General features: G+C 42.0%; 1 protein-coding gene across 8 annotated transcripts in view; it reads right to left on the bottom strand.

Annotated features, from left to right (window-relative positions):
• Positions 1-26,966, bottom strand: part of ACTR3B (actin related protein 3B) — a 100,354-nt gene that overhangs the window by 59,290 nt on the left and 14,098 nt on the right. For 4 of the 8 annotated variants that reach the window (XR_007149036.1, XM_047844625.1, XM_047844613.1 and 1 more), the window contains exon 2: positions 10,551-10,606. The exons of 3 other annotated variants lie outside the window; for them this stretch is intronic. Coding sequence is in view for 3 of the 5 variants with exons in the window: in XM_047844625.1 (XP_047700581.1) it covers positions 10,551-10,606 (56 nt within the window). In the remaining 2 variants the exon portion in view is untranslated. Of the gene's footprint in view, positions 1-7,979; positions 8,333-10,550; positions 10,607-26,966 lie in introns of those variants that run through there. One more of the 8 variants, XM_047844630.1, reaches the window with a different exon arrangement.

Genomic DNA, 26,966 nt, shown 5'->3' with positions numbered 1-26,966 from the left:
AAGTCCCAGAAGGAGAGGAAAAAGGAAAAAGTATTCAAAGAAATAATGGCTAAAAATCTGCCAAATTTGACTAAAAAAGAAATAAGCCTACAGATTCAACACTGAACAAACCCCAAACAGGATAAACCCAAAGAAATCCATGCCAAGATACATTACAGCCAAACTTCTAAAAACTGAAGACCAGAGAAAAAATTCTAAAAGCCTCCAACAAATTTCTCATCAGAAATCAGGGCACCCAGAAAGAAATGGTACATTTTTCAAGTGTTGAGAACTGTCCACTCGGAATTCTAAATTCAGCCCAAATATCCCCAAAAATGCAGAGCAAATCAAGACATTCGTAAACAAAAGCTAACAGAATTTGTCATCAGCATACCAACTCTTAAAAAATGTCTCGGAAAGTTTTCTAAATGGAGAGGAAATTATAAAAGTAGGAATCTTGGGAGGCGCCTGGGTGGCTCAGCCAGTTAAGCCTCTGACTTCGGCTCAGGTCACGATCTTGCCGTTCCCAAGTTCGAGTCCCGTGTCGGGCTCTGTGCTGACAGCTCAGAGCCTGGAGCCTGTTTCAGATTCTGTCTCCCTCTCTCTCTCTCTGCCTCTCCCCCACCTGTGCTCTGTCTCTCCCTCTCTCAAAAATAAATAAACATTAAAAAAAACTAAAGACAAAAAAGAAGAAGGAATCTTGGAACATCAGGAGGGAAGAAACACAGCAAGCGCAAAAATAAGCATAATTACTTTCCTTCTCCTCTTGAGTTTTCTAAATTATGTTTGGCAGTTATAGCAAAAATTGTAACACTGATGTCCTTTTCAATGTACGTAGAAGAAATATTCAAGACAATTATATCAGAAATGTGGAGCCTTTCACTCAGACTGGTAAGGTGTTAACACAGGAGACTAAGAAAAGTTATGTACAGGAAATGTAATAGACCAACCACTGAGATGCTACATAAAGAGATGCACTTGGGGCACCTGGATGGCTCAGTCGGTTGAGTGTCTGACTTCGGCTCAGGTCATGATCTCACAGTCCGTGAGTTCAAGCCCCGCGTCAGGTCCTGTGCTGACAGCTTGGAGCCGGGGGCCTGCTTCGGATACTGTGTGTCCCTCTCTCTGCCCCTCCCCTGCTTGTGCTCTGTCTCTCTCACTCACAAAAATGAATAAATTTTAAAAAATAAAAAATAAAAAGAGATGCACTCAAAAACACAATACATAAATCAAAATAAAATCCTAAAAAAATGCTCAAATAATCCCCAGGAACTCAGGTAAAACAAAACAAAGGAATAAAAAAAAGAACAAGCAGAAAAAGCACTAATCAATAATTACAATAAATTATGTGATCTAAATACATTAATGAAAAGACAGAGATTGGGGGCGCCTGGGTGGCGCAGTCGGTTAAGTGTCCGACTTCAACCAGGTCACGATCTCGCGGTCCGTGAGTTTGAGCCCCGCGTCAGGCTCTGGGCTGATGGCTCGGAGCCTGGAGCCTGTTTCCGATTCTGTGTCTCCCTCTCTCTCTGCCCCTCCCCCGTTCATGCTCTGTCTCTCTCTGTCCCAAAAATAAATAAACGTTGAAAAAAAAAAATTAAAAAAAAAAAAAAAAAAGAAAAGACAGAGATTGGCAGAGTGGATTAAAAGAACCTGACTCTTCACAGGGCACCTGGGTGGCTCCGTCCATCAAGCGTCTGACTTCGGCTCAGGTCATGATCTCAGAGCTTGTGAGTTTGAGCCCCACATCGGGCTCTGTGCTGACAGATCAGAGCTTACAGTCTGCTTCAGATTCTGTGTCTCCCTCTCTCTCTGCCCTTCCCCTGCTTGCACTGTCTCTCTCCCTCTCTCAAAAGTGAATAAAAACGTTAAAAAAAAAAAAGAAAAAGAGAAAGAACCTGATTCTTCAAATATAAGGATATATGTAGGTTGAAAGTAAAAAGATGGAAAAAGATATCCACACAAATGTTAATCAAAGAAAGCATGATTGGCTATATTGCCATCAGAAAAAGTAAATTTTATAACAAAGAAAGAAAAAATTGAAAAGAACATTAAAAAAGATAAAGGGTCAGTCCACCAAGAAGACACCGCAATCCTAAACGTGCACGTAACAAAGAATGGAAGTGCAAAGTCTGGAGACAAAAACTGATGAGAAAAACAGACGAACCCACAATTAGAGCTGCAGACCTCAATGCCTCTCTCAACAACTGATAGAAGGACAAAAGAGCTCAACAATACCATCAACCTACGGGAGCCAACCAACATATACAGAATACTCTACCCAAAGAGAACAGAGTATATACTGTTTACAAGTGCCCGTGGAACCAAAATAAACCTTATACGGGGCCATAAAAGAAACCTTAATAATTTTATAATCACTGTAAAACCATACAGTCGGTTGGTTGTACGGGTTGGCTCAGTCAGTGGCTCAGTCGGTTAAGTGTCCGACTCTTCATTTCTGCTCAGGTCATGATCACACAGTCATTGAGATCGAGCCCCACATCGGGGTCCACACTGAGCAAGGAGCCTGCTTGGGATTCTCTCTCTCTCTCTCTCTCTCTCTCTCTCTCTCTGCCGCTCACCCACTTGTACACACGCACCCTCTCACTCTCTCAAAATAAACTGTAAAGAATAAATAATTTTATAATAGTTAAACTCATACAGAGTATGCTTTTTGACTACAAAAGAATAAACCCAAAAATCAATGACAGAAAGGTTACCAGGAAAATCCCACAAACATCTGGAAGTTGAACAATGCAGTTCTAAATGTGTCAAAGAGGAAATCTCAGGGAAGTTTTTAAAATACATGAATGGAATGGAAACAAAAATACAAAATATCAAAATGTGTTGGACACTGCAAAAGCAGTGATAACTGGGAAAATTTTAACACTAAAAGTTTACATTAGAAAACAGAAAAACTCTCTGGGATGCCTTGGGTGGCTCAGTTGGTTCAGCCTCCCTCTCTCTCTGCCCCTCCCCCATTCACACTCCATGTCTGTCTGTCTGTCTGTCTCTCTCTCCCAAAAATAAACATTAGAAAAAATTTTTTAATTAAAAAAAAGAGAGAGAGAGAGTCTCAAATCAATAATCTATGTTCCCACCTTAAGAACCTAGAAAAAGAAGAGCAAAACAAAACCCAAAGCAAGAAAGAAGGATGAGAGCAGAAATCAATGAAATTGAAATCAATGAAAAACAGAGAAAACCAATGAATCTAAAAGCTGGTGTAACAAAAGTTAAACCTTTTGCTCTGCAGAAGACCCTATGAAGAAGATGGAAAGAGAAGCTCACAACGGGAGAAATTGTTTGCAAACCATATATTTGACAAAGGACTCGTTATTTAGTATATATAAAGAACTCTCAAAACCTCACAGTAAAAATGTAACAATTAGAAAATGAGCAAAATACATAAAGAGACATTTAATAGAAGAGGATTCTCAGATGGAAAATAAGCACATGAAAAGATGTTCAACACCACTGGCCATTACAGAAATGAAGATTCAGACCATGATGAGATACAACTACACACTTATGAGAAGAGCTAAAATTAAAAAACTGTGACAACACCAAATGCTGGCAAGGATGCAGTGACACCAGCTCTCTCATACACAGCTGGTAGAAATGTAAAATGGTACAGCCACTATGGGAAATACTTTGGCAATTTCTTAATAATACTAAACATAAACTTGCCATACAATGCAGCAATTGCACTACACAGTATTTATCTAGAGAAAGGAAAAATTATGTCCGCACAAAAACCTGTACACAATTTTCATAGCAACTCTATTTATAATAGCTACAAAGCGGAAATAATCAAGAAGTCCTTCAGTACATGAATGTTTAAACAAACTGGTACATGCATACATTGAAATACGACTCAAATAAAAAAAGAAACTATCAGGGTGCTTGGGTGGCTCGGTCAGTTAAGCGTCCGACTTCAGCTCAGGTCACGATCTCACGGTCCGTGAGTTCGAGCCCCACGTCGGGCTCTGGGCTGATGGCCCAGAGCCTGGAGCCTGCTTCCAATTCTGTGTCTCCCTCTCTCTCTGCTCCTCCCCTGCTCATGCTCTGTCTCTCTCTGTCTCAAAAATAAATAAATGTTAAAAAAAAAAAAAAGAAACTATCTGTCAATACTACATACAACAACTCAGATGGATCTGAAGGGCATTATGCCAAGTGAAAAAGCCACTCACAAAGGACATAGCCTGGATGGTTCCAGTTATAAAACATTCTCCAAAAAAACCCCACAAAATTATGGAGATAGAAACAGATTAGTAGTTGCCAAAGGTTAGGAATGGTGGGGAGGAGAGTCAAGTGTAGTTATAAAGAAACAGCTCAGGAGAGACTGTTGTGGTGATATGATGGTTCCACATCTTGACTGTAGTGGTAATCACAGGAATCTACACATGGAAGAAAAGGACACAGAACTACACACACACACAGACACAGAACAGACACACACACACACACACACACACACACACTGCACCAATTTCCATTTCCTGGCTTTAATGCTATAGTATAACCATGTAAGATGTAGCCCTGGATGAAACAGGGAGAAGGGTACACAGGTCTCTCCAAGCTCTCTCTTACACTGCCTATGAATCTACAATTATCTCAAAATAACATATTTGAAGACAAATAAAATATAGTTTGTAAATTATTTAAACAAATTAAAAAATAAACCCCCTCAGTTAGCTTAATGACGAACCAAAACTCATAAGATTAAACTTAGTAAAGAAAAATGTAAAAGTTCTGCAGATTAAAAAAACTGTAGGAGTATAGAATGGGGGTAACCAGAAGAAAGAGATTATTTTCCAAATGTTAAAAGGTCATCTGAGGGTAATCTAGGGAAGATTATCAGAAAGGTGCTCAAAACTTACATATAAATTCTAGATCTTAGGAACATTTACTACAGTAATTACCAGACAACAGTAATTTCTTAATTAATACATCCAGTATATTTCCCAAAAGAATGTCATATATTTGATGAAACCTTCAAGAAATAATAATTCCTATCTTACTTACTGTTCTAAAGAACAGAAAAGAAAGCTGAAAAACTCATCTCCAAAAGCCAGTCTAATTTTGATATTCAAACCAGACGAAAATGTACAAGAAAGATAAATTATAGAGTAATCGCACTTTTAAACACTGATGCAAAAACCCAAATAAATATTTGCAAATACAATTCAACATGTAGTTGATATTTCATAACCAAGTAGGGTTTATCTCAAGAATGAAATAAATGACTGTTTAATACTTGAAAATATATTAATGTAATTCATCGTATTATAGGACCTTAACTATCCAAAACCATATGATCAGCTCTCAGTAAACTAGAAATAGAAAGGGCACTGTATTAACCTGAAAAAAGCATTTCCACAAAAACCAAGAGCAATGACTAGTGGCACACTAAAATCACTGTCTTTAAAATCAGACTAACAAAAGCACCCACTACCTCCAGCTCTAGTCACTCCGGCAGGAGAAGTTCTAGCCGGTACAAAAGACCAAAAAATATATATATAAAATATTGAGATTGAAAGGGACAACCATTACTTGCAGTTAATACTCTGAATAGAAAACTTACAAGAATTTGCAAGCTAATAGAACAAACAAGAGAAGCAAGTAAGGTTGCTGGATTAAAAAACAAAAAACTCAATAGCATTTCTACATGCTAGCAATTACTAGTTAGAAAATGTAATTTCAGAAAATTCACAACAGCAACAAACACAAAGGGTACCTACAGTTAAATCTAGTAAAAGGTGTATGAGCTTTATGAAGTCTATTACAAAAACATTACTGAAAAACACAAAAGCCATTAATAAAGATCATATATACCATATTCATGGATAGAAAAACTCAATTCATAAAGATGTCAAATTCTTCCCCAATTAATCTATAAACTGAATGTGTCTCTAATCAAAACCCCACTACAATTTTTCATAGACCTTAACTAATTTTAAAATCTGTAGTAAAGGGGCGCCTGGGTGGCTCCGTCAGTTAAGCGTCCTACTCTTGATTTCAGCTCAGGTCACGATCTCTCTCTCTCTCTCTCTCTCAAAATAAATAAATAAAAATTTTTTTAATAAAATAAAATAAAATCTGTAATAAAAAGTAAGGCCTAAGAATAGCTGAGGTTATTCTGAGAAAAAAGGGAAGAGGAACCACACCTACCAGATATCAAGACACTGGCTGAAGTAATAACACTTAAGACAGCATGAATTTGGAGTGAAGATAAACAAATGCATAAATGAAACCAAATAAAAACACCAGAAATATTCCCAAGCATATATGGTACCTCAATATGATTTAAAAGGCATAACAAATTGGAATATACTCTTCAATAAATGGTGCTGGGACAAGTGTCCTTCCATTCAGAAAATAAGTAAAATAACTATCTCACACCATATTCAAAAAGTAAACTCAAAATTGTCGCAGAAGAAAATGCAGAAAGTCCTTATGACTTTGGAGTAGAAATGCATTTTTCAAGATAGAAACAAATTATAAATGGAAAATGCATACTGAATATTTTAACTATATCAAAATTTTACGTGTCTAGTTTAAAAAATCATTTAAAAAGATGCCATAAAATAGAAGACAATATTTGCAACATATTAATATTCAGAGTATACAAAGACAACTCCATAAAACTCCGTAAAAAAGATTTAAAAAAATATGCAATAGAAAAAATGGGCAAAGATACGAACAGGCAATGAAAGGTGCCCAACCTTACTAGTCATCAGAGAAATGCAAATTTATAAAATGATGCATCGTTTCACATTCGTCAGACTGGCAAAAATTTAAGTCTACCAACACCAACTTTTGTCAAGGCTGTGTGGAAACAAAAACCCTTTACCAGCACCTACGGGAGCTTAACTCAGCACAAGCACTCAGAAGAGCAGCCTGACAACAGCTGAGAAGCTGAAGAGGTGCACACCTGCACGATGAAACAACCCCATTTCTCCTCATCTTCTCTTGGGAAACTAGCGCGTGTGCGTAAGGAGAGGTTTACTGCACCATTTTGTATAACAGAGAAAACTGGAAAATGCCCAAATGAAAAAAAAATTGAGATTCAAATGCTAGAACTCTGATCAAGAACTGTATGTATCAACATTGCTAAATCTTAAAAACCTATTTCCGGGGGGGGGGGGGGGGGGTTCTTTATAAAAGGACAATGCTGAAAGTGATTTACAGTATGGTATCATTTAGAAAGGTCTAAACCGGCAGAACAAGGCCACATACAGTTAAGGAACCCTGTTCCCATAAGGTCAGGAGAGAACACACTGGCCACAGGAAGTTCCCGGCAGAGGAGGGAGAGCAAGAGAGGGGAATGGGCTGGAGGAAAAGGGAGGACCTTGCCCACTCTGATGCATGGGTTTACAGATTTACAGGATGACATCATGTCAGCGTTTGTTCATTCTGAGTGGTGGGTGTGTACACAGGTCTGTGCCACATTATCTTCTGCAACCGTTTTTAGCTGAAATAAACATTTTTTTAAAACTCTATGCAATAGGGGCGCCTGGGTGGCTCAGTCAGTTACGCGTCCATCCGACTCCTGATTTCGGCTCAGGTCATGATCTCACAGTTTGCAAGATGGAGCCCTGCATCAGGCTCAGTGCTGACAGTGAGGAGCCTGCTGGGGGTTCTCTCGTTCTCTCTCTCTCTCTCTCTCTCTCTCTCTCTCTCTCTCTCTCTTCCCCTCTCTCTCTCTGCCCCTCCCCAGCTCACTCTCTCTGTCTCCCTCTCTCTCAAAAATAAATAAACCTCCAAAAACGTTTTGTAACTATTCCATTAAAAGAAAACCCAAAAACATCCCTGGGCTCAGTCCCCACCTCCCGTGGAGACGCTCCTCCGAGCATGAAGCCTTTCACCTGATGCCAACGGGACCTTCACACCGAACTCCTCCGACGCCGAAGGTCTGACACGTCCTAACTTTCTCCCGACCCCTCCCCGCACCTCCCTCGTGCGCCTTCCACGGACACCATCACCAGACACGTCCTCACTCCTCTGCCGGAAACTTTTCAATGACTCTCAATATACTCCGACAACTTAAAGACCAAAAAAAGGCCGGGAAACCCTCCACTCGAACAATCCTGAACACGCCGCCCAGAAGCGCACGCCGGACACGGGCAGAGCCGCCCGGGAAGAGCCGGACAGGGCGCACGGCACTTCGCCCGTCCGCTGGCTCAGGCCCGAGGGAGCCCTTCGGGGAACAACGTGGAAATTCCCGGGTGCGAGATAAAGGTAAAATCCCTCGAGAGAACAGAGTCTGTCGCCATCTGGCCCTCCCCCACGTTCCCGGCCACGTTCCCGGCCACTGGGCCACTGGCTGCCGAGGGCCGTGGCCTCCGGCACGACGAGGGCCCGCACGCGCCTCGCCCACCCAGAGGGCCCCGCCCATGTCCGCCAGCGTCGTCGACGAGCTGACGCACATCCGCACGAGCCCCACCTCTTCTCTGCGGGTGCCACTTCGGCGCGTGCGTCTCGAACTTCACCTTGTGGACGGAGCCTCTAGAGCCGGAAAAATGATTCAGCTCCCGGAACGAAGACGAGCAGGAAAGCCGACAGCCCCGGGCGACCGAGGCCCTGCACCCAACCCAGCATCCTCACCGGGCCCCCAAATCTTGTCACCCCGCCTCCCGGGGCTTCTCCATCCCTTGCAACGGACTCAGCCGACGATATAGCTGTGGCTTTCCTCCCGCTTCTCCGACTTTCTATGCTCTTTCTAGCTTCTGCTACTGTGAAGGTTCTGAAAGCACCAATCTGAGAGCCGCCTTGCTGTCTGGCGGCGAATGAAATCCCGCTAATAACTGACCTCAGTTCTCCTCCCTGTTGATGATGACGGGTTGAACGGGCCAGCCGGCTGAACGCTGCTGGCAGTTTGAAACGGCAACGCATTAAAGCAGGAGGTGCAAGGTCAGCCTTTCAGAGCCGTGGCACTTAGCAAGGTTAAAATCCAATCTGCTTTGAAAAGTCAGAACGTCCGATTTATCAATCCAACATGGAACGATCAAGTTCCGGGGCATTCGCAATAATAAAATTCTCAAAGGACTGACCTAGCCTACAAAGCGCCAGACGTGATGGACCTGATTACGTCTCCTAAAAATTCATATGTTGAAGCCCTTGCCCCCTGTGTGACTGCGTTCGGACGTGGGGACCGTAAGGAGGTAATAAAAGTTAAATGAGGTCGTAAGGTGGGACTTAATCGAAGAGAACCGTTGTCCTCATAAGAAGAGGAAGAGACCACAGAGATCTCTCTTTCGGTTGTATGCAGAGAAAAGGCCATGTGGGGACACAGTGAGGAGGTGCTATCTGAGAACCAGGGAAGGAGGCCTCACTGTGAACCAGTCCTGATGGCCCCTTGATCTGGGACTTCGAGCCTCCATTCTGGGATCAAATACATTTCTATTATTTAAGACATCACTCTGTGGTATTTTATAACGGCAGCCCCCAGCAAACTAATACACCAAATTATGAATCCTAAATAAAGAACACAGCAGACAAATTGTGCCTGTTATTAAGGACACCCTCCATGGTACCAGGGTGTTCAGACCTAGAAATCAGATTCATGATCAATTATACAGCAAGCAAGGAAGGAAGGAGAATGAGATAAATAACATGTGCTCGAGGACTCTGGGGTACACTTCCTAGTGAGGTGAGTACCCATATACACCAAAAAGGCCTGCGCCTTCCCTGGAATAAACGCTAAGCCTCCTCTCCCCAGCTCTCGTAAGCTGTCCATGTTCCATAATGTTCCATACTGCTGACAAGGGCCTACACTCACTGGGTCCCTGGCCCCGCACCACCTTACAACTTCTAAGATCACAATTCATCGCACAAGATCTACACTTAGGAGGCAGTGTTTCCCTTCCCCCTGGACTGATACAAGTTAGTCTGGTAAACGGTCTCCAAATAATAACCCGGAATTTAAACAATTTCAGAGAAAAATTCTACCCTAAAAACAACTGACCTGACCTTGGAGGCTCCTGTGGGAAACAAAGAGTGGGTAGGACGTACTCTTGCCAAGATGTGAGAACATTTCTTCTTTTACGTCCATCACTCTCTACTGACCAAAATTTAAACAAAAGCAGACACTCTGAACACAATAAAACAGTCATCAGGCCTCTCGTGTTTTGGGGTTTTTTTAAAAGGGCATTCAATAGAGTGAACAGTGCAGCACAATGGATGCTCAGTCCACAGAGTCGCTAAGTTAATAAAACTGTACCTACTTAAAATTACAAATGAACCTTAAAGGACCAGATTTCTTCAAGGCAGCTCAGACATTTATGACTGAAGGAAAAGCCCCAGCCAACCACCCAGGCTGAAACTCCAACGATGGTGACAAGGGGCTTTCTCAGAAGAGGACCAAAGGGCCAGAAAGTTGGGGGATTTTAGGCCACAGCTACGGTCTATAGCAATATTCAGGACTAGGTGTCAAAATCAATAACCCTCCCCAGTAACCAGGACAATCTTCTAAAAGCAGATGGCAAGTCAATGAATATGCTTTGGAAAACAGAATCACAATGCCGAGAACCCCGGTCCTTCACACACGTTGAGGGTGGGGCTGTACTTACATGAAGGAATAATGAACTGTGGCTCAGTGTTGCCTGCGTAGCCAAGCTTGGTATACCTAAAAGCACAAAGTCATCAACACAGGTTTAGATAATAATACTGTCCTCTGGATCCCATTAGTGTCTTTTATCATAAGCTCTCCAAGTCCTACAACATCAAGCCTCAAAATATTCACTTGGAAAAAAAAAAAAAAAGCTTATGATGACTGAGAATCAAACACTAATTTCAGATAAGCGAGCTGTTATTAAAACATAAAATGTGAAGCTTCTTTCTACTGGCAAAAAATTTTGCACACATGCATTAACACATAAATTACATTGGCGTGTCCCTCACGGCTTTAAACGTGCTTTTACACTCTTTTCCTTTTCACAAAAGTCCTGCAAAGGGAGTAGCCCTTGTCCCTATTTTGCAGATGAGAAAACTGAGGCATTGGGATGTTCGTTCAGCTGCCCCGAGCCAAGCAGCTGGTGAACAGAGAAAGAACCCGAATCTGAATGAGCAGGCTAAACTCCAGAGCTGGCTCTCAGAGAAGCACACTTACTTCTCAAACTTCATGAACTTTTGAAAGGGGGGGGGGGGGGGCGCTTAAAAAATGATTATATAATTTTCTTAAAATGTCATGGCATATGTCTAGAAACAGCCACTGCCACCTCCTGAGAATATCTGACAGGAGCATCTCTTTTTCATCTCATTTCAGAACGAGCCCATTTTCTGTCAAGATACTCTGTGTGATGGGTTCCAAAAGTCTTAACTAAAACAAATGCCAAAATACTACTATCTGTTCCAAAAGCATTTGCTAATCCCTTAAATAAAAAAAAAAATTTTTTTTTTAAAAGTGGCAGGGGGGGGACCACCACGGAGAACCATCTGCTGGAAATAAAAAACTGAAAATCGAAAAGACTCATGAGCCCTTCCTTCCTTATTAGCCGACTGTAATGAACAGTAAAGTCTGGACAACTGAGCCATCATCCTGCAGTAACGCTCATAACGAAGAAAAACACTTCCCAGCAGTGTTGAAAGTCACTTTGTTAATTCATTCCATTTTTATAAATTATTTCAAGATGCTTGATACTAACATTTTTTGATGTGGTACTACATTCCAAATTCTAATAAATTAATTTTATGATTTGTAAATGTATTTTTACCATATGCTAATTTCACTATTTTTGAACACATAGTGAATGAATAAGGCGTGGGGAGCCCAAAACGGCAAGTTCGCTCCATTTAAATCACGCCTTACTGCTCAGTCTCCAAGTTCTTGGTGCCACAGGAACTTGGGTGAGGCTGGGCTCTGAAAACCATCAGGCCATGCCAGAAGTTTCTGGGAGCCATCTGTGGGCCCTCCAGGTTCCACAAATTACCAGATGCACAAACCAAGTGGACCCCACTGTAGGGCTCACCAGACCCAGAGCAAGGTTTCAAAGCTGACCCAGACCTGCCTGGGGACTTTCCAGAAGGAAAGCAACATATACTGAACTTCAAAAATTCCCAATTCGACCATCATTCTGGAAGTATATTCCAGACAATAAATACAAATGAACTGAATTGCTGACCCAAGGCTAAAGAAACCTAACAAGCAGGTCAGAAATCACTAAAATCCTCAAATTTAAGACTGTGGTTTTTTTTAAAGGCCACATCACTCACCCATCCCCCCAAAATTATGCAGCTTGCACTCAGATTATCTGCCTGCCCGTGTGGTGAGATTATAGCTTGTATGATGACAGAACGCAGTTCTTTTTCTTGACTGTACCTCCACCCCCAGCACAGTGCCTGGCATGTGGCAGGCACCCCATAAATATCTGCTGAATGAGTTCTTACCCTTGTAAGGAAAGGGATTTACTGCCAAACTGCGGGGGAAAGGGCAGTGTTAGAAAGGGGGGTGCTGAAGGTCAGAAACACAATGTGATGGGCCACATAAAGACCAGGGCCATCGTCTAAGCACAATCTGTCATCTACACGTGAGAAAACACTTGTTTGTGTGATGAAGTTAAGACAAACAAACAAACAACAAACACAGTGAAATGTTAACCTTTATTAAAATGAGGTGAAAGTATCATTTCTATCTGTTCCATTATATTTTGTATTTCTGAAAGTCAACAGAGTGCATTGTATTGGTCAAGACCATGCACTCTGGCACCGGACTGCTTGGATTCAAGTCCCAGCTCTGTTATTTGCCAAATGTGTGACTTTCGGCACGTTGCTCTACCTATCTGTATCTCAGTTTCTCCATCTGTAAAACGGGCATGATAATACAACCTGTTTCCTAGGCTTAGTGAGTTTTATATATAAATAAGGAAGCAGAGAAAGCCCTAGAACAGTGCTACCTATATAAGTTATATTTTTGAGGGGGATGGGGGAGTGCCTGCATGGTACGAACAGCTTGGATCCTGGAGCCTGCTTCAGACTGGGTCTCCCTCTCTCTCTGCCCCTCCCCTGCTCACTCAGCTTCTCTCTCTCTCGCTCTCTCTCAAAAACAAGTAAACATTAAAAAATAATAGTAAGTTTTTTGACTGTTATTTTTCTGTGTGTTTGAAATATTTCCTAACTTAAAAGTTTTGAAAGGTTCAGAAAACGCACACAGCATGTTCTGTGGCCTCGTTCAGTCCCTCTGCCGTACGTGACTCTACAGCACAGACACCCCACTTTGCGTTGCGGTGGAAATAAAATGCACAAATGGTAAACCCAGCAGATAGAAGACATCCTTCCACAATTGTGTCTTGTACCCTGAAATCGTGAGCCATGGCCCCGAGAAGCAAAAGGTCAGGCTGCAGAGATGGGCTGGTGCACGTTTAGACCAAAATTCAACTGAATACTGATGATGCCACCAGCACGTGCCCCTCGACAGCAGCTGTGCGCATGCAGAGACCCTGAGGCCACCGTGGTCTCTCAGACAGCAAGGCCCTCAAGGGAGGCCTCTGTCATGGAGTCACGCAGGTAACGCAGCATCGGTAACAGTAAGCAAACGACGATTTTCATGACTGAGGCAAACTAACATTAAGATATACTAATATTCAGGGGCACCTGGGTGGCTCAGTTGGTTGAGCGTCTGACTTCAGCTCAGATCATGATCTCACGGTTTGTGGGTTTGAGGCCTGCATCGAGCTCTGTGCTGACAGCTCAGAGCCTGGAGCCTGCTTTCGATTCTGTGTCTCCCTCTCTCTCTGCCCCTCCCCACTCATCTCTCTGTCTCTCTCTCTCTCAAATAAACATCAAAAAAAAATTTTTAAGACATATTAACATTCTTATGTATAAATAAATTACTATGAGATCCTCCCTTACCCTCCTACCAAAACCGAAACCATTAAAAACAAAGGCAAAAGTACAAACCATTCAGATCACTTATGGTAACTTAATGCCTTTAGTTTTTCTGTGCTACCCCTTATACAGCATCAAACACACTTGAGGTTTAGTTTCTTTGAATAACCACAATGTAAACAATGTCTAACAAGATTTTTTTAAAGAAACATTCAAATTTCAAATGTTAATAAAATTTTCATCAAGCCAGGCTCATACCAAACTTCAGTGAGAACCTATTATCTAGAACCCAGTACATGTAAGCTAGCAAGTGCTCATTCTAAAACTCCCTCTTAGGACAATCCAGTGATGGACTGGTATGCCCCGTTAGAGATGATGTTAGAACAACTCAACTATATAAACAGCAGGACCAAAAAAAAAAAAAAAAAAAAAATCAGCAAGTAAAACACAACTCTTAAATACGGACCACGTCCCAGACACCATTTATGAAAACAAATCAGCATTACTTTATTCCCATCAGTTTACTAGCCAGAAACCATGCATGTAGCAGCCATACTCTAAGGATAATGAAGAGGGAGGCAGAAAGCATGAGCCCACCCTCAAAGACCTCCTCAAAATGTTTACCTTTTAGAAACAGGATTTCAAATTGAGTTTTTTGTTGCACCATGGCCTACTTTCTCCGGCAGGCCAGTTTAACATCATCTGGGTAGGCTTCCAGAAAAAACGTAAGAAACCCGCTGAACAGATCGCGGAGAAATTTCTAAAATACAAATTCCCAGTGCCTGTCCCAGAACCGTTAATGGGAATCTGCAGAGAAGGAGCCTGGACACCTATATTTTGAACATTCCTTGTCCCAACCCCATGGTTCGGATGGTCAACATGCTTAGAAATCACTAGATAATACAAATCACAAAGAACTAAAGAAAAGGAATGACGCTGGGAAGGAGAAGACAAAAATTTACTTGTAAACGGTAATTGCAGACCTGGAATATCTAAAGAAATTAAGTAGAAAATTAAAGGAAATAGGAGATTCGGTAGGATGGCCAGGTATTAAATAAACAGACAAAAATCAACAACTTTCCTACCTAACAAGAACAAGTGAGAATCTATGCTGTATGAAGAGATCCTAGTTGCAATGGCAACAATTTACCTTTACTACTTACCTTTACTATTACTAAAGGCAATAATATTACCTTTAGGACTAAACTATACAGATAAATGGATAGAGATACAGAGATAGGTAAATGTGTGTGAAGAACTCTCAATATACAAGCAGGCAAATAAATTGAGAGAAGTCTTACTCTTACATGGGAAGAGTAATATTCTTTTAAGAAACATCAAATATCATTGGGGAGCCTGGGTGACTCAGTCGGTTAAGCGTCTGACTTCAGCTCAGGTCATGATCTCACAGTCCGTGAGTTCGAGCCCTGGGTCAGGCTCTGTGCTGACAGCTCAGAGCCTAGAGCCTGGAGCCTGCTTCAGATTCTGTCTGTCTGTCTGTCTGTCTGTCTGTCTGTCTCTCTCTCTCTCTCAAAAATAAATAAACATTAAAAAAAAAAAAACAAAGAAAGAAAGAAACATCAAATATTAAATCCAGCTACAAACTGATTACAAGACCATTCAAAATCTGGGCCAATACTGAAGACAGTGGTAGTAACTTATACATGGGTGACAGTAAAAGGTTGAAGAGTCATTATACACACATGTTTCACATTATCTATCAGAACTCTAAATGCATATACCCTACTGTCCAAATGGCACATTTCTGGGAATTTACCCCAATGAAGCACTTTTAGATGTGTGCAAAAAAAGACAGGAACAAAAAAATATTCACTACAGCATTATAATAGCAAAACAACAAAACACTGGAAACACTCAAATGCCATCAATTTGATGTAGGAAGTAAATTATAATAATTCCATAAAATGCTACACAGCCATCCAAAATGAAGATTTATGTTACTGCCATACACAGATAGGCAATGCAGTTTGAAAGAAGCTGCAAAACAGTATATGTTTGTGATGTAAGGGAGTTTAATTGGACTCACAATGCTGGGCTCAAAACACAGCGCTATGTTACTTCAGGCAAGTAAGTTAACCCCTCCGTACCTTAATTTCTTCATCTGTAAGAGGCAAATGATAATAACCCCCCCTAATGTTAAATATTACCATTTCCAGAAAATATTTCCTAATTCAAAACGTAAAAGGATCCCATTATTTGATAACTTTGTTACTATTAAATGTTATTTGAGGCACAGTAGCCCTCTATGTTTTTCCACATATGACCCCTCAATAATTTTCTGCTACAGCTTTACTACCTGATCAATTTGTGCGAGCCCTTACATATTGAGGACATGAATGCTTGCTCATATACGTCACCAATTTTTCCCAGTTATACATTTCCTGGAATATAACCGTTGACAGTTTAGATGATCAAATCTACCATTTATCTTCCTGAACAACTTCCTGGGTAGTTTCTACTTTGAAAAGTCCCTCACTTTACTAAAATTTCATATTACTCCTCTTCCAGTGCTATGTATGTCTTTTCATCCAAATGGAGAGAGCTATGTCAATCAACTTGTCCCAAATATGTGTACATAAGGAATCAAGACCAACAACTTTTACATTAAAAGCCCTTGGTTTTCTGTTTGAACACGATCTTCCGAAAGGACAGCCAGCATAGTTGAGGTAGGCATTGCTTCCAAAAACACATAAACTGTGCCACATTCTCAAACTCAATGCCACATCCATGCATCCCCTGACCAGAGACCCTTTCTCACATGGAAACAGAATGAAAAGCTGCATGAAGCAATACCAATACCACTCTGCCTTTTAAACAAGTATGTTCTCTTAGCTCAAACTTCCAAACACCAAATCTCACTCCCAGGCCGACACCGTCCACCCCACCCCTGCCTTTCACCACCTCCCATTCTTACGTATCCTTCCACAGTCTCTTTCTGTCAATACAAAATATCCTCATTTGCCCCAAACATTTTAAACAGCTCTTGGGCAGAGCCTCTTTCACTCTTCCGTTAAGCGCCACTATTTTTCCACGGCAGTAACACAGACTTTTCAATTCTGCAGTCAAGAGAATTAATCTGTCAACTCAACATATTTATATATAGTTAAAATTCCTCCTACAACCATGTGTCTAGAGCAGAAGGTGACAATTTAAGCTCAATTAATCTATGTTTAAAAGTGGAAATGTCACATCCTAGAACAGTGTTTTTCAAACCGTATCCTATAGGGAGGTTCTTTTGATTAAGACCCCTTATGAGGTCCAGTCTCAAACCCCAAACTTCCGCCAAAATAGCTCCCCTCCTTCGTAAGGTCTTCAGTTTAAAAAAAAAGGGGGGGGGGACCACAACTGCCTTAGAATATGGTTCTCAGGACACTAAAATTATCCTCATGTCTTAATTATAGTTTCTAAGTAATACACACCCTCTCGAGACTGTAAATTGGCACATGATCAAGGTCTAAGGTCTTCAAACACTCCTTGGGCTACTGAAGAGAAAAGGGGAGTCTCTGTTTATAGGACAAAGAGTTCAACAGACAAGTTCAAATGTATTAATTATTTCACCTAAATCCAACACCCTTCTTTTGTCTGTTGACCTGTGAACTTGACCACATACACTTGTCCATTTGTCCTTCTATCGGCGGCATTTTTTGCCCTACTTTGGGGAAACAGAACATCATGAGCTACGGTCTCTCTGTGGATTTTGATCTCCCTAAAGGGAACTTTAACTTCCAGATTAAAATGGTGGACCAAACGTATGATTTCATTATTTCACTTGGTCCCAAAGCCCCACAAAACTCAAAGCAAAATGACTTTTTAAAGGTATACCGATCCCCAATGACGGGAAGAAAAGAAGGGACACAACAGCGAGAGTCTGGCTCCGGAGAGCTGAGGACCAGTGGTGACCGGCCTGGGGAGAAGAAAACCAGCAGAGGCAAGAGCTGAGGACCAGCCCGGCACGCACGCGCGCGTCCTGAAAGGCTCCAGACCTGGGAGCTGCACGGGCTCTGGGGAACTGAGACCCGAGGGCCCAAACCAGGGGGTCCGAGCGAGACTCCCCTCCGTCCACAGCTGGGCCACGGCTCCCCCGTGACCCCAGCGCACTCTGCACGTGGACTCTCTGGAGACTGTAAGGCAAAGGGCCTCCACCGGCAGTCACTCGGCATGGGGGACACCAGCACCAATCAGAAAACGAAGGGTCGCCTCACCGTGTACAGGGCAAAAGCTGAGGGCTCAGACACCCTGTCCCACCACTGCTTTCTCCCCGCTCCTCTCTCAGAAGCCCAGCACCCAGGCCCGGCCTCCACGCGGAGGACCCGAAGTGTAGCCTCTGGGGAAACTGACCAGTCCAAAAGGAAGAATCTGAAGACGCAGACGCCAGAACATTCCCCAACAAACAACCTGCCTGCATCACTCCTGGTGACGTTCAAAATCAATACGCAAATCTACACATTCAGAAAGCCCAATGAGCTTTTCCATTTTCTGACTTTTCATCGTAAGCAGGCAGCCAGAAATTACCAACATCTGAGGAAACCCTTTCTACCGCAGAAAAAGATGAAAACTCAGAAGAAACAAGACAGGCGCACCTGGGTGGCTCGGTCGGTTGAGCATCCGACTTGAGCTCAGGTAATGATCTCACAGTTCGTGACTTGGAGCCCCACATCGGACTTGCTGCTGTCAGCCTGTCAGTGCAGATCCCACTTTGGATCCTCTGTCCCCCTCTCTCTCTGCCCCTCCCCTGCTTATGCTCTCTCTCAAAAAATAAATAAAACATTAAAAAATGTTTTAAAAAGGAGAAAAAACAAAACCTATATAGGGAGATACAGCACCAACACCACCATAAAAACACCATCATCAATACCCTACAAGAAGATACTATATTCAAAAAATAAAACGAGATACTATTAGTAAAAGAACATTTAGAGAACAAAAAGAATTCTTGGAAATTTAAATAAGAGCAAAAATGGAAAAAACTGAAGAGAAGGACTAGAAAATAAGGCAAGGCATATCCTAGAAGGAAAAGAGACAGAATGATGGAGAACAAGAGAGAAAGAGTAAGAAAATCAGAGAAACAGCCTAAGTATTCAACACGTGAACAGGTGTTCCAGAAAGAGCATGCACATGAGCACGTGCACTCACACACACACACACACACACACACACAGCAAAGGAAGAAACATTTTTAAAGTTTTACCCAGAATTCAAAGATGCCAGTCTTCAGACTGCAGGAGCTCACACAAAGCCCAGCACAACAGAGGAAAACACACTCACTTCAAGGCACGTTGTTGTGAAACTTCAGAAACCAGAGACAAAAAGGAAACCCTAAAAGCTTCCAGGAAGCAGAGTAGGGGAATCAAAGTCATTTACGAAGCCTTCAGACTTCTTAGCAGCAAAGCAGAAGAACACAAAGAATCAGTGTCTGAAAAACTGAGGGAAAATTACTTCCCCAACACTGAATACTACACCCAATGATCAACCAAGTGAAGGGTTAGAACAAACACGTTTTGGACAAGCAGGAAAGGTAAACATCTCCCTCCCGCATACCCTTTCTCAGAAAGCTACTGGAGGACGTCCTTTGCCAACACAAAGGAGAAAACCAAAAAAGACGACGACATGGAACAGAGAACACACGGGAGAGAGGTTCGTGTGCCCCAGAATGATGGCAGGAGACGCCAGGATGACAAAGGTGCACCCACTGGAGAGGAGGGACAGGACGAGGGACACGGGCATGTCAAAAGCACTCACTGTGAATCCCTGCACCCACAGGTGCCTCCCAGCCTCACAAAGCTGGCTATTGGACGGCCACCAGCAGAGAGGAAAGCAAGCAGCCAGAAGGCAGGATTCAGGAAACGGACTCAATCCAGGAGAAAGGCAAAGGAAATGCCTAGAAGGTTATAAGCAAAGTCCTAGGCTGTGTGGCGGGCAGGCCTGGGAAGCAACCACCCCAGAGAGAAGGGCCAAAGTCTGCAGAAGGAACATCTCCAAAAACAAACTGACTGGGGGGATCTATAACGTCATTAACCTTGTGGAAAACTGGAGTGAGAAGCTGGCTACTCGAAAATATGGAAAGTCATTAGCAGTGGATACAAAGAAACCCAAATAAAGGCGGCAATCGTGAGCTTCCATAAAAACCAAATTTAAGAGAAAAAATAATCATGGCACACTTTTACTCCATGAGCAAGTACATCTGCACACGCATGGTAACACAAACACGCGTCACAAACTAGCTGGAAAATGTAATAACCCCTTTTGGGAGAAGAGGGAAGGAGAAACAGAGGGCAAAGGCAAAATGAGAGAATTTAACCCTTTTCTTGTTTTCAGTTTATTTATTTGTTTTGAGAGAGACAGAGAGAGACACAGAGAGAGAGAATCCCCAGCAGGCTCCGCACTGTCAGCATGTAGCCCGACACAGGGCTCGAACTCACGAACCATGAGATCGTGACCTGAGCCGAAATCAAGAGTCTGTCCTTTAACCGACTGAGCCCCCCAGGTGCCCCAGGATGAGAGAATTAAAGAGATAATGTGAAAATTTGATAATCAAAAGACAGACTGATGTGCATATTATTTAGAAACACTGAAATCCATAAATGCTGAAAGATACAGAATTAAGAGCTGAAAGCAGCTGTTTCTGAAGAAAGAGAAAAGCAGGCAGGACAGCACCCATGTGTCTTCACATAAGCCCCTGAGCTCTATCTGACCTTTAATCAGTATGCACATTACTCTGATAAAATGAAAATTTTTACATAAGCCCCAAAACAAATGATTAAATGAACCGCTTGCTTCCTTTAAAGCTTAAATAACACTCCTGCTGTTAGTCTGGCATGTTTTTGAACATCCTTTTTACTGTCTGACAAAGTAGAACTGGGACTCCCAGGGGACTGCAAAGCCCCCTAAAAACAGGACACCCTCACAGCACTACAGTCACAGCTCGGGGAGACACAAACTGCTGGCACAGAGGTACCCGATGGGGCAGCACCCCCTTCCAGAAGGCCAGGGAAATAAGGGCGCAAGACGTAACACACCATTCTCGGGCCAACACAGAGTAAGCGGGGGAGACCCGAAGGCCCGGGGAACATCATGTAAGCGGCTCACACAGGCAGGTACGCTTCAAACTCTGGACACACTAGCTGAAAACACATCTGCACGTCCGTGCAGAACATTCACAAAACTGACCGGGTCTTAGACCCCATGAAGTCCAAAGAACAGAAATAAAGCAAACAGCACTCTCTGTGGACATACTGCAACAACACCAGAAACTAAAAGCAAAATAAAAAACCAAACAGGCCTTTATACCTGAAAATTTTAAAACATGCTAGTAGGGAAATATTGAGTTATGGGGGAAACTCAAAACAAAAATACAGAAATTTCTTGAAAATTATAATGCAAAAAATAAATCCAAGTCTAAGGGATACATACAGCCTAAAATATATCAGTCAAAATTTTGTGGTAATAAATGCCTTTTCAAGTAAAGGAAAAAATAAAAATAAGTTTAACAACCAGCGCAAAAATAAAAAGATAAAATAAAGGAAAGCAAAAAAAAAAAAAAAAAAAAAAAAAAAAAAAGAAAGACAAAAGCAGAATAAATGAGTCAAAATACACAAAACTAACAACTAGGAAGTAAACCCCAAAGCTCATTGCTTGAAAAAAGATCCACAAGACAAGTCACTAGGTCAGCCAAGAAAAAAAGGATGAAAACAAAACACATAAATTTGAGTGACAAAAGGAAAAATAACCAAAAAAGCAGAGGACACTTTTTTAAATCATGAGGCTACTGTATACATACATTTGAAAAATCTGGATGAAAAGAATTGTTTTTAGACAAACACAACACAGCAAAACTGATTCCACTAGATGGAAAGTCCCACAGGCTTCTAATAGGGTGAGCAACAAAACTCTCCCCACAAGAAAGCACTAGGCTCAGACAGTTTCACGGGGGAATTCTACCAAAACCTTAAAACTCAGGTAATCCCAATACTATCCCAGACCGTCCCAGAGCATAGAAGGAGAAGGAAAACCTCTTAATTTGTTTTATGAAGACAGCGTAATGCTGACTCCAAAATCTGACAATGATTGCACCAAAAACACTAAGCCATTAATCAGTCACACTTACATTGAAGCAAAAATCTAAATAAAATGTTAACAATCTACCTACACATCAAAAAATAATGCATCATGATCAAATGGGGGTTATCCCAGAATGCAAAAGGGGTTCAATATTAGGCAATCTGTTAATATAACCCATCATACTAACTGGCTAAGGAAGAAAACTACCTGTTCCATTTACGATAAAGATACCTGACAACATCCAACACCCACTCCTGTTGTAAACATTCCAAAACACAGAAACTGATTAATAACATGATATATGTATGCGTATGTGTACGTACGTGTATTTGTATACATGTGCGTGCATGTGCGTACATGCGTATATCTGTATACTTGTGCGTGCATGCGCATACACGCGTGTCTCTGCGTGCTTTGCGTGCATGCGCGTACACACGGGTCTCTGCGTGCTTTGCGTGCATGCGCGTACACGCGGGTCTCTACGTGCTTTGCATGCATGCGCGTACACGCGGGTCTCTGCGTGCTTGTGTGTGCATGCACATACACGTGTGTCTCCGTATGCATGTGCATGGATATGCGTACACGTGTGTCTCTGTATGCTTATGTGTGCGTGCACACGCGTGTATCTGTATCATGCGCATACATGCGTGTTTGTGTGCTTGTGTGTGCATGCGCATGCATGCCTGTGTTCGTATATGTGCGTGCATGTACACGCATGTATTTGTATGCTTGTGCGTGCGTGTGCGTACATACATATATTTGTATACTTGCATATGCATGTGTGTATGTAGGCACATACACACACACACACACAAAGTAGCCCAAAAGCCAGCATATTATTTTAGAAACACCAGAAGCTGCCCCCACTAAAGTAAAGAACAAAAGAATAATGCCCACTAACTCCATTCCTATTTAACATTTTAGAGGCAATGGTCATTGAAGTGTCAAAAAAAACAGAGTCCTTACCAATAGAAAGAAAAGGGAAAAACACTCTATTTGCCAAAGATTTTGTATCTGGAAAACCCTCAAGATCAAGGAAAAAACTCATACAAACACAACAGTATCTTTTAAAGTAACAAGTTATAAAATTAACACACACAGAAAACTAATACCCTTAATGTGTTCAAGAAAAACAGAAAACATAATGAAAAACAAAACACATTGGGGTGCCTGGGTGGCTCAGTTGGTTAAGTGTCAGACTTTTGAAGTCAGCTCAGATCTTGATCTCAAGGTTGTGAGTTCAAGTCCTGCGAAAGGAAGGAAGGAAGGAAGGAAGGAAGGAAGGAAGGAAGGCAGGCCACCATTTATGACAGCAAAACAGAAATTCCATACCTATGTGTAAACTTAACAAGAAATCTACCTAAGGGAAACACTATTCCTAAAAGACACAAACAGACTTGAACTAATGGAAAGCTACGCCATGTTCTTCCATAGGAGGAGTCACCATCATAAAGATGTTGGCCCTCATTGGGAATGCAAGCTGGTGTAGCCACTCCGGAAAACGGTATGGCGGTTCCTCAAAAAACTGAAAATAGAACTATCCTAGGACCCAGCAACTGCACTACTAGGCATTTATCCACAGGATACAGGTGTGCTGTTTCGAAGGGACACATGCACACCCATGTTTCTAGCAGCACTATCCACAATAGCCAAAGTATGGAAAGAAGCCAAATGTCCATCGATGGATGAATGGATAAAGAAGATGTGGTGTACATACATATACAATGGAGTATCACTCGCCAATCAGAAAGAATGAAATCTTGCCATTTGCAATTATGTGGATGGAACTGGAGGGTCTTATGCTAAGTGAAATTAGTCAGTGAAAGACAAATATCATATGACTTCACTCATATGAGAACTTTAAGAGACAAAACAGATGAACATAAGGGAAGGGAAACAAAAATAATATAAAAAACAGGGAGGAGGGGGGCGCCTGGGTGGCGCAGTCGGTTAAGCGTCCGACTTCAGCCAGGTCACGATCTCGCGGTCCGTGAGTTCGAGCCCCGCGTCGGGCTCTGGGCTGATGGCTCAGAGCCTGGAGCCTGTTTCCGATTCTGTGTCTCCCTCTCTCTCTGCCCCTCCCCCGTTCATGCTCTGTCTCTCTCTGTCCCAAAAATAAATAAACGTTGGAAAAAAAAAATTAAAAAAAAAAAAAACAAAAAAAAACAGGGAGGGGGACAAAACAAGAGACTTTTAAATACGGGGAACAAACAGGGTTAGTAGAGGGGTTGTTGGAGGGGGGATGGGCTAAACGGGTGAGGGGCACTAAGGAATCTACTCCTAAAATCATTGTTGCACTATGTGCTAAGTAATTTGGATGTAAATTTTTAAAAATAAAAAACTAAATTAAAAAAAATTAAAATTTTTTTAAATAACTCATTAAATTAAGTTATAAATTTAATAGACTCCAAATAAAAATGCCAGGAGGCATTCTTCCCCCCACCCCCCGCTCAACTAGAGAAGCTGATTATAAGCTCATTTGGAGGAACAACAAGCAAAAATCTATCAGAAAGCCCTAAAAAAAGAATGGGATGTGTAGGAGAGGCCGGCCTCCCCAGGTATTAAATCATCCTAAAGCCTCAGTAATTAAAACCCTGTGGCGGTGGTGTATGAATAGACCAATTAATGCAACTCAAAACAAAATCTAGAACTAAAAACAACTGCACAAATTTAGTACATGATAAAGACAGCATCTCTAAGCACAGGGGTTTTTTCATAAATGATGTTGAGATAAATGACACAGCCAAAAGGAAAAAAAGACAGGAATCGTTCCAACTGGGTCCTTTCCTCATACTACATATCCCAGGATACATTCCAAATAGATTAAGGATTTAAATGGGGGCTGGGGGGAGAAGAGAGGAATGAAACCATTAGAAAACAAAACACCAAATAACCTGGGAACAGGGGGAAAAAAACTTTGACTCAAACTCTATAAACAATAAGGAAAAGATAAATGTGATTGCTTAAAAAAAAATCTTTGCAGAGCAAAAGACAAATGATACATAGGGAAGAAAATGCCTTTGCAACTGACACCATGAAGAGCTAACACCCTCACGTGCAGAAAAGAGTCAACAGGCTCAAGATGGCTCTCTTGAGACAAGTCCTGCTTGCCAGCCGGGCCTCTGACTGGCATCTGGGAACTCGGGTTTCAGGAGGGTTCCCCCCATTCCCTAAACGGTATTCACTGTGCCTAAGTCGTGCAAACAGTAGTTGATGCTGAACATCTGCTTCCCTTAGGGGGTTCTGGAACTTCGGCATGTGCTAGGCAGGGGTGAAATGACCAGGCCCAGTAACACCGGGCACCGTCTTTAATGAGCTTCCTTGGTGTGCTGTCAGACTGGGTGCTGACTAAGCACATCCGTGTCACTCCATTGACGACTCTGGAAACTTGCTCCTGGTTTCCTCCCGCCTCTTCCCTTGGCTGTTTTTGCTTTGTACTTTTTCACTACAGTCCTGTAATTGCTCCTAGAAAATCACTGAAGCCAGGAGCAGTCTGTGTGACGTCCAACACATCCTAACACACGAAGAGCTTCCCAAATCAAAGAAGCACGAAACCAAAAACACACAGAAAAATGGGCTAGAGAAATGATGACACAGAAATGTAACGCCTCTTAACCACATGAAGAGATACTCATCTTCCCACATGAGAAGAAACTCAAAACTCTAATGTCACTGGGGTGCCTAGGTGACTCAGCCAGTTAGGATTCTGACACTTGATCTCGGCTCAGTTCATGATCTCACGGTTTGTGAGCTCGAGCCCCGCATCGGGCTCTGCACTGACAGCATGGAGCCTGCTTGGGATTCTCTCTCTCCCTCTCTCTGCCCCTCCCCTCGCTCACTCTCTCTCTCTCAAAATAAATAAATAAGCTTAAAAAAACCTGTACTATCACTTCTTATCTTCTAGACTGATAAAAATCAAAATCTTTGACAATGCACTCTGTTGGTGAGTCTATAAGAAGACACAAGCCCTTTCACACATTGCTGGTAAGGATACATACTGCTGAGCGGGATTTCGCACTGATGGGCAAACCTGCATATGCAGTTACCCTCTGACCCAGAAATCCCACTTCTAGAAATCTATCCCAGGGAAACCCAGGAAAACACACAAAAAGATGTATGCATGCACAAGGCTATTGCTGAAGTCTTCAGATAACAGCAACATGCTCAAAAAAAGACGGGGACAGGTCTAAAGAACACCAGAAACAGTTTGCATGGGCCTTCATTGGCCAAATCTGGAACAATTTAAGCATCAAAACAAATAATGGCAATAACAGATAAAAACCTTTTGATTATAACAGATTACTACCTTTTGAATAAAACAACAGCCCCTACATACTGAATCTGATAAATAGATGACAATGATGGAAAAGTGTGCTCTTAGACGAAAACATTAATAAAAGTAGAAATGATGCTAGAGTTTAAACTTAAATCACAATTTGGCAACCCCACTGCAATCATCAATTAAGGCAAAAATCACCAGTGGAGATTAAAACTAATGGGTGAAAGTTTAAGGAAAGAACAGGTATTTATTTGCATAATCTCAAATCTCTCTCTATAAATGATATTAATTACAAAGGGGAAAACTGCAGTGGAGAAATCTAGCAGACATCACTCTATCCAAATAACCCAAGCGAGCTTCATCCAAGAGGAGACAGATCACTCACTATTTTAAGCCTTCTGACTAGAGGCAGAGGTTCTGAGGATCTAACGTACAGCGTGGTGATTACAGTCGATAATACTGTATCATGTACTTGCAAGTTGCTAAGAGAAGAGACCTTAAATGTTCTCACCACAAAGAAGAAATGGCAACTATGTGATGTGAGGGAGGTGTTGGCTGAAGCTAAGGTGGTAATCATTTTGCAACAGATAAAATGAATCAAAATGTTGCACAACTTGAACTTCTACAAGGGTCTCTGTATCTCAATCACGCTAGGGGTGGGGAGATTCTGGTAGGATGCACTTGGATAGAATGGCGACTCGTGTGGTATTCCTGACCAAAATGCATGCGTGTCCTGAATCTATCCTGCGGAAACACCAGACAAGCCTACACCGAGGGACCATATACACAGCAACTGGCTCCCAAA

This window comes from Prionailurus viverrinus, chromosome A2 (assembly GCF_022837055.1).
Source record: "Prionailurus viverrinus isolate Anna chromosome A2, UM_Priviv_1.0, whole genome shotgun sequence".
Taxonomy (NCBI): Eukaryota; Metazoa; Chordata; class Mammalia; order Carnivora; family Felidae; genus Prionailurus; species Prionailurus viverrinus.
Note: the sequence above shows the minus strand (reverse complement) of the source record. Positions and strands in the feature narration are given on the sequence as shown.